Source organism: Acomys minous (assembly GCF_964271855.1).
Source record: "Acomys minous genome assembly, chromosome: 18".
NCBI classification, from domain to species: domain Eukaryota; kingdom Metazoa; phylum Chordata; class Mammalia; order Rodentia; family Muridae; genus Acomys; species Acomys minous.
The window spans coordinates 44,773,943-44,782,760 of NC_140501.1; the positions used below are offsets into that span (position 1 = coordinate 44,773,943).

Genomic DNA, 8,818 nt, shown 5'->3' on the forward strand with positions numbered 1-8,818 from the left:
CCCACCACCATCCCTGATGCAGACAAAGGCTCTAGCCAGCCTTTTCATTATGGTCCTCCCCAGATGTAGTCTTAGTCCTCCCTCAGCCCCTCCCCCACCATCTCCATCCCCACATCTCGGTCTGGATCCAGGGTACCCGTACTTCTATCCTGCCGCCCCTCTCAACCTTCCCTTTGAGCCCATCGCCATTCCTTTATGTCACTCACTGACCCCCAAAACTGTCTCCACCAAGGACCCCACAGCCACCACACTTGCTGGGGACCCAGAGAAGACAACAACAACCAAACAATAGAATGCCTACCCAACAAGACAGAACCCCATGTGTGTACATCAAGAAACACGTTAAATATTGTAACTCTAGATGCCTAGATCCCAGTGCAAAAACACAAACATGAGCATCCAGGACAATGTGCCTCCTCCAGAAGCCAGCAACCTGACTGCAGTATTCCCTGAGAAACTTAGATGACACACAAAGCATGGACTTCTTACTACGTTCAAGAACTCTAAAGAGCATGTGAATAAGTGCTTTAGTGAGGAATGTGAAAACACAAAGATTCAGTTGAATGAAATAATGAGAACAATTCAAGACAAAGTAGAATTTGACAAATAGAATCACTATAGAAAAACCAAGCTGAAATAAAACTAGACATGCGCAACTCAGATGTCAAACAAAAGCCTTAGAGCTGAGCCTCCCCGATGCATTACAAGACATGGAAGAGAAATGTTCACGTGTTGAAGACAAGGCAGAAGAAATGAATAGCTCAGTCAAAGAAAATGTTAAATCTTAAAAAAAAATAAAATCTAGCCGGGTGGTGGTGATGGAGGTGGTGGCAGCGGTGCAGGCCTTTAATCCCAGAACTCCGGAAGCAGAGGCAGATGAATCTCTATGAATTCAAGGGCAGTCTGGTCTACAAAACAAGTTCCAAGACAGGGCTACACAGAGAAACCTGCCTTGATTTTTTTTTAAAAAATCCAAGTATAAAATATCCTGTAAATCTTGGAAACTATGAAAAAACTCAAATCTATGAATAATTGGTGTAGAGGGAGGAAAAAAAACCAAGTCAGAGGCACAGAGAATATTTTTTAAACAAATCATAGAAGAAAATCTCCCCAATCTAACAAGAAAAAAAAGAAGAAGAAATGCCTATCAAAGTACAAGAAGTATACAGAATGTCAAAATAGACAGGATCAGAAAATAAATTCCCCATGACACATAATAACCAAAACAACAACAAAAGGATCGTATACACTGCAAGGGAAAAGGCAGGAAGTCACATATAAAAACAGGCTCATTAGAATAACACCTGACTTCTCAGTGGAGACTCTGAAAGCCACAAGGGACTGGAGAAGAGACCATAGATAGCAGCCCAGACACTATAGCCATGAAAGCTATCAATCATAACAAAAAAAAAGTTTATAAAAAAAGCAAATTTAAGCAATTTCTATCTATGAATCCAGCTCTACATAAGAAACGAGGAGAAAAACTTCAGTATGAAGAGATTAATTACGCCCAAGAGACAACAAGGAGTAAGTAATCCAAGAACAGTAAATCAGAAAAGTTGGGAAAATACCCTCACCACCACAACAAAATAGCAAGAATCAATAAACACTGTTCATCAATAATTCTTAATGGTAGTACTCTCAATGCCTCAATAAAAAGACAGAAACTAACAGATTGGATTAGAAAACAGGATCCCTCTTTCCGCTGCATAAAAAAAAACAACAACAACAACAACAATAACCACACACACGCATACACGACATCACTTCAGGTAAAAGGATGGAAATAGTTACTTCATGTAAATGGACCAAAGAAGCAACCAAGTGTAGCTATTTTAGTTCCTGACAAAATAGACATCAGACAAACTAGTCAGAGACTTAGGGAAGGACACTACATAATCCTTATAGGAAAAAGTCCACCAAAAGTAACAAAGAAAGAATAAGACACACAGGAGAAAAGGTAGCATCTTCAAAAATGATGCTTGTTAAACTGGATGCCTGTATATAAAAGAATGAAAATAGAGCCACATTTATCATTCTACACAAAGCTCAATTCCAAATGGACGAACGACTACAACACACGTAGCCTGTCTTGGATGGTTTTGTGTCAACCTGACACAAGCTAGAGTTACCCCAAGAAGGGATCCACAGTTTATAAAATGCCTCTATGAGATCCAGCTTTAAGGCCTTTTCTTAATTACTGATCGATGGAGGACCCAGCACATTGTGGGTGGTGCCATCCCAGGGCTGGAGGCTCAACGTTCTGTAAGAAAGCAGGCTGAGGAAGCTATGGCGGGGTAAATCAGTAAGCAGCATCCCTCCATGGCCTCTGCATCAGCTCCTGCCTCCAGGTCCCTGCCCTGTTTGAGTTCCTGTCCTGACTTCCTCCAATGACTAACAGTGCTGTGGAAGTATAAGTCAAAGAAACCCTTTCCTCCCTAACTTTCTTTTTGGTCATGGTGTTTCCTTGCACCAACAGAACCACTAATGAGGACATAACCTGAACCTGACAGAGAAGAAAATGGGGAATAGATTTTAACTTATTGGCCCTGGAAAGGAATTTCTGAACAACACACTGATAGAACAGGCACTAAGACCAAAAATTAATAAATTGGAACCTTTAAGAAGTGGAGTAGCTTCTGTATGGTAAAGTACACCATTCTGACAAAACCACAGCCTATAGACTAGGAAAAGATCTTTACCAATGATACACCCAACAGAGGGTTAATGTCAACTATATATGGAGTACTGAAAAAAACAAAACAAAACAAACTGAACATCAAGAAAACAGCCAAGCAGCTGGGCGGTGGTGGCACACGCCTTTAATTCCAGCATTCAGGAGGCAGAGGTAGGTGGATCGCTGTGAGTTCAAGGACAGCCTGGTCTACAAGAGAGTTCTGGACAGCCAAGGCTATACAGAGAAACCCTGTCTCTAAAAAGGAAAAAGAAAAGAAAACAGCCAAGCTAGAAAATGTGGTGTAGAACTAAGCAGAGACTTTTCAAAAGATGGAGCACAAATAATTGAGAAACTTCTACAGAATGTTCAACATTCTTAGCCTTCAGAGAAATACAAATTAAAACTACTTTGAGATTCCATCTTACACCAGTCAGAGTAGCCAAGATCTAAACAAACAAACAAACAAACAAATGACGGCACCTACTGGGGAAAGGGAACAGTTATTCATAGCTGCTGGAAGTGCACATTAGTATACCCACCATGGAAGTCAGTGTGCTTGTTCCTCAGGAAGCTGGGAATCAAATGAACCTAAAGCTCAAGATCCAAATAGACCACTCTTGAGCATACAAGGACTCTGCACGCCACTGTGGATACCTGTTTATCCATGTTCATGGTAGCCCTATTTATAAGACCCATGAATCAGAAAAGGCCCAGATGTCCATCAACTGGTGAATGCATAACGAAAATGTGGCGCACTTACAACAATGAAATATGTGGCTGCTAAGAAAAATAAAGTCATGAGACTTGCAGGTAAAGGGACAGAGTTGCGGGGGGAACTCATTTTGAGGAGGTAACCCAGAGTCAACCCAAGACAAACACTCTACTTTTTTCTTATTTGTGGATGTTAGCTCGTAAGCTTTCAATATATGTGCTAAAAGTCAAATAACCATCGAGGTTAAGTACCTAGTAAGCAAGAGAGGATCTCCCAGCAAAGGGGAAATGGGATGTAGTATTCTGGAAGGTAAAGGGGAAACTAGAATAGGAATATTAAGCCAGAAGGGACATGGGAGAGAAGTGTACTCAAGGGAATATAGGAAGGGACAATGAACACTAAAAGTCATTTGAAAAAACATATGGGACCATGTTACTGTAGAAGCTTCCTGAAATATATTCATAGACAGGAGGGATCTAAATGGAATCATTGAGTAACACAGGAGACAACCCCGCCCCCCCTGCCCCACCCCCAGACATCTTATTCCACCAATTAAAGCATCCAGTGCCTGTAATGGGTTACATCTTGTTGAGTCATTAGGCAAAGGGGTCACATGGAACCTCCCCAAACATCACGGGTTATTGCCCTGGTCATGGGTTGCTTTCCACAACTCTATGGTAAGGCCCTATTGCTCAAGACAATGCTCATTTGTTTCACGGATCATGGAGAAGTCGAGCTGGTACCTAACTGGAAGCTTCACCACTGCTGACTAGGATTCATAGTGCTGGAAGGTCCTCTGCACACTGCCAGGGGGGAAAGGCAATTATCAACCCAGCCACAAGCACCGTGACCTACAACAGTGACCTGCCTGCAAGATATCCTGGAATAATAGTGGCACAAACGTTACAGGAGTAACCAACCACATAATGCTTCGATTTAAGATCTACTCCGTGAAATGAAACCCGCAGCTGATGCTGCTAAACTGATCAAGAACCTGGGACTAGATAGTCCGCAGACCTAAGTAAAACCAAGTACCACTATTCTGCTTTGGAACATAGCAATAAGATGGCTCCCGATGGCATTCTGCTATTCCTATAGATCCTCAACCAGCCAGCAACAGAAAAATTTCTTCTTATAGCAGATGGGAACTAACACAGAGACCCTGCAACTGGGCGATGTTGAGACCCTAACCCTGAGTGAGAGACTTTGGGGTTCTCAGTCCTAAGTGTGATGTCTTCATGAGACCCTACCCCTCAAGGCTCATGGATCTACGCGGAAGAGGAAGTGGGAAGACTGTAGGACCCAGAGATGCTGGATGGCTCCAAGGACACAGTATCTTCCAGACACAGCAGGACCGATGCACATATGAACTCAGAACCTGGCTGCATGCACCAGATCTGCACAGGTTCACGCCAGGCAGGGTCCCAGCACTGAGAATGTAGGTGTGGGTTTCATCACTAACCAATGATTATTTGTACCTGATCATACTGGCAAAGGAAATATCCATATTTTTTCCCAATGGAATCTCCCTGGGCGTAGTAACCACTCCCACCCCATTGCCCATGACTAGTTAGCCATTACAGATGAACTCCATGGTTTTGTTTGGGTATTTGGGGAAGTGTGTGTGTGTGTGTGTGTGTGTGTGTGCGCGCGCACACACACACATACACACACACAGAGGTGAAGAACATGATCAAAACATTTTATGAAAAAAAATTTAAAAAGAGTATAGGAAGTGTGTAAATGTTCATCACAGCAGGGCTCTGCCGCTGACCCCTAGACTTGTGTCACACGTGGAAGGAGCGTGATGTGAGCGTGAGGTCTCCCTCACATTTACTGAGCACAAGAAGCGCACTGGTCAGTCTGCGCTTGAAGGGTTGCATAGTCTTTTTGTTTGAAACACCCTCTTTGATCTTATATTATTTTTGCCCAGCAGGAGTTACCATCAGAGAACTCAATTTGGGGCAAAGGGCCTGTGAGACCAGATTGTCAGGGAGGGTTCAGGCGGTCCCACCAGCTCTGCCACCTAGAGGCGTCTATCAGGCGGTTCATTCGCAAAACATCTTGAAAATGATTTGGTGTTTGTGTGTCTTTCGTGCAGAGAAACGTTTCCGTCCACTTTGAGCACTCATTCAGAAAGAGATAAATGCCTGCCGAAAACACCAGGGAGGCAACGAGGAAACCCAGTCACATTCATTCTCTTTGAATAAAGGGACAAAGATTATTAGAAACAATTGATACAATGAAAAGCAAGGGGACCAAGGTACCGAGGAGTCAAAGTGTAACCCAACAGTTACCCAACCCACATTGAGATTACATATTTCACTGTTATTATTAGGCATTAGTAAAAAAACAAAAACAAAAAAAACATACATTGGTGTTCAGTTTATCTTTGCAGCTAATTTTTTCTGTATGTCGTTCCACTGTGTCTGTGTAGTGTAACAGTTCTTAGCCTTGCAGATTTTGTGGATTTCTTTTTCCAGAGTGATAACAGTTTGCAAAGACCCCCCCCAAATGCATGCATCAGCTGTTCTATCCACACAGATGCGCACCCCTTTGCATAATAATATATTGGTTCAGTTGTTTTATAAAGAAATTTTCCTGATGCTAGGAAAACATTAAAGTAGATGTTTTATTGCCACTAGCATTAGGGCTAGGTTTTAAGAACGTCAGTGCAGAAACGTGCGTGAATATTATAAATTGCATGATTATCTTATAAAATATGATTTTTCCTATATACAGATCACTTCAGAAACTGAATGTTGACGGGAATTACATGAATTCTTTCCCACCTGGGATCTTGAAACTTAACTTGAACAAGCTCCACTTTGAAAACACATTCACTAGTAGCTATTTTTGGTTAGAGAATTCTCTGAATGATGCCCCACGACTTACTGACATTTGTTCCTTGTTCATTGTTAAAAGTAATCTACATAAAGTTTCTGATTTTATCCCAGAGAAAGTTCAAAAGTATCTGAAAAGGTGAGTAGTTTCACAGCACATTTCTAAGTATTTTACTAACACATACGCGTGCGCACATACACACACACACACACACACACACACACACACACACACACACACACATCTTTTCACACAGTTCTTCATTTTCTCATTCTTGCTTTGCAGGCATACCAATGTAGTCTAAATCCATCCTGTTTTACAATATTCTCCAGTTATTTCTGAATTTCAGTGAGAAGAGTGTGTTACTAACTTGGTGGACAGTGTATATGTATCTGTTAGTTAAATCTCTTGTATGAATTACTAAGTACATAGAAGTGATGCCTTTGAAAATGCCTTTCAGCCCCAAGGGACGTGCCTCCCTTCATTCTGACGAGAGGTATCGGGAACAGATAGGATAGTTTTTTTTGTTTGATTGATTGAGTGTTTGGGGTTTTTTGTTTGTTTGGAGGTTTTTGGTTTTGGTTGGTTCGTTGGTTGGTTGGTTGGTTGGTTGGTTGGTTGGTTGGTTGGTTGGTTTTTGCATCAAGAATCAATGAGCAATGGACTTTGTTACCTAAGCTCAAAACTAGGGTCCTTAGGGCCCATTCAAGCCTGTCTATTCTGTCCAGATGCTGTTCAACTATTTTGACTATTTAAGTAAGGCAAATCATCATTGCTGGGTTGTATGATTGTACAAATATTTATAGTATGTCTAAGTAGAATAGTTTCCCAGGGAGAGTTCAGGCGCTCATACCCAAACAAACAAAAAATATATATATATATATTTTTAAAAGCAATATTGACTCAATAAAGACATTACTATGGAAGCCCTGATCTCAATGGTCCCTCAAAGGACCACTAAGTATGCTAAAGTCCTTATCCAAGGTATAGCTACGGAGAGATGGGCCGCCTTTAAGAGGTGGAGCCCAGAGAAACCCTCATTGGTCATGGCATGCCTTTAAGGGAACTGTGGGATCTCAATTTCTTTTGTTTCTCGGCCACGAAGGAGTGACTTTGCTCTGCCACTGACACCCACCATGATGTGAAGATATAGCTCAGTACTAGTATGCTTACATAGTATTCACAAAGGCTTGGATCTAATTCTCAAAAGAGGAGGAGGAGCCACAGCTTCACTTTTCAATTACAAGGCACTGTGCACATACACTTTCGCTTTAGCAAATGGGTTCCTTGCACACATATCTAACCTGCTGCTCCACTGTATTAGCATTTAAACTCTTAGTGAATAATAGGTACCATATCTAGATGCCTGCTTGTTTTAAAAAAAAAAAAAGCATTAATGTTTACGTTAGTAGAAACTCAAATACCCACTTAAACATTTTTTTCTTTTTTTTTCAGCGAGTTCATGTGTGACTGGTGTCACGGTCCCAGGTTTGGTGAAGGTTTTCACATCATCCGGTCCTGTGAGACCTTTGGAGCGTCGCACCTTCCCATTATGTTCCGTGTCTGCTCTCCCGCCTGCTACGTGGAGATCAGAGGAAGCAGTTTTGTTTTACAAGGCTTCCCTAGCAGAAAAATAGCTTTAAACATGGACTGGGTGAAAGAAAGCAGAATCGGCGATGTGTCGTTTTACTTGTAAGACCCACAAGCATGGGTGTGTGTGGACTCCATCTCGTGGAGCGCAGGTTCTGCGTGTGGACCTACGGGCCTTCTCTGCTGAGTTCCCCTCCCTGATCCTCCTCCGGTGAAAGTCCGAGTGTTTAAGAATCACTTCAGAGCTGTGACTCAAGGACTGGGAGAGGCCTCTGGGGTTCAGTGGGGATCTTGAGAATTTCCTGGAGAACATGTTTACGGTAAGGAAGGGGAAAAAAAGCCTTTGCCAGAGCACGGCGTCTTACACCTTGTCTTTTCATGAACCCCTATTCAATGGCAGGCTAGCAGCTCAAAGTCATCGCCACGAACCCTGATGCACAAAGTTATGTGTTCAGGTATTAAATGTTAGTTTGTGCATTTCTGTAAAAACCTGTTCAATGCCAACCATCTCAACTGGCTTCCTTTTGAGAATAAATGATTCATTCCAAGCAGACTTTTAGGGGTTTTATTTTTTTGGGAATTTCCCCCCCTGGCTCTTAGAAAACTAGTACAATCTTCATTGGTTACCTTGGCCTGTACCCCATAAAACTGAGACTAACTCCACAGGCCAGCACTGAACTTACCATACCTTCAGTGACAGCCAACAAGAATACCGAACTCACACAATGACGCTGCAAGGCAATGGATGTAGACATGGTTTTGTTTTGATCCCAAGGGTGGGATAGGTATTGGATGTAGACATGGTTTTGTTATGATCCCAAGTATGGGATGGGGAAGAGACTTGTGAGGGAACAGGTGATGTTTATCCACTTATAGGCTTGAGCAATGACTCAGCAGTTAAGAGCACTTGTTGCTTTTTCAGAGGACCCAGGTTCCGGGTACTCACAATGGCTCAGAACCACCCAAACTCCAGTTCCAAAGGGTCTGATGCCTTC

The 8,818-nt window shown here is 42.2% G+C and overlaps 1 protein-coding gene across 4 annotated transcripts in view; it reads left to right on the forward strand.

Moving 5' to 3' along the window:
* The window catches only part of LRRC63 (leucine rich repeat containing 63), a 36,400-nt gene extending 28,031 nt beyond the window's left edge, over positions 1-8,369 (forward strand). For all 4 annotated transcript variants that reach the window (XM_084767446.1, XM_084767447.1, XM_084767445.1 and 1 more), the window contains 2 exons: positions 6,132-6,371; positions 7,689-8,369. In XM_084767446.1, coding sequence (XP_084623572.1) covers positions 6,132-6,371; positions 7,689-7,929 — 481 coding nt within the window. In that variant the 3' untranslated portion in view covers positions 7,930-8,369. The remainder of the gene's footprint in view (positions 1-6,131; positions 6,372-7,688) is intronic.
* The last annotated feature ends 449 nt before the right edge of the window (positions 8,370-8,818 follow it).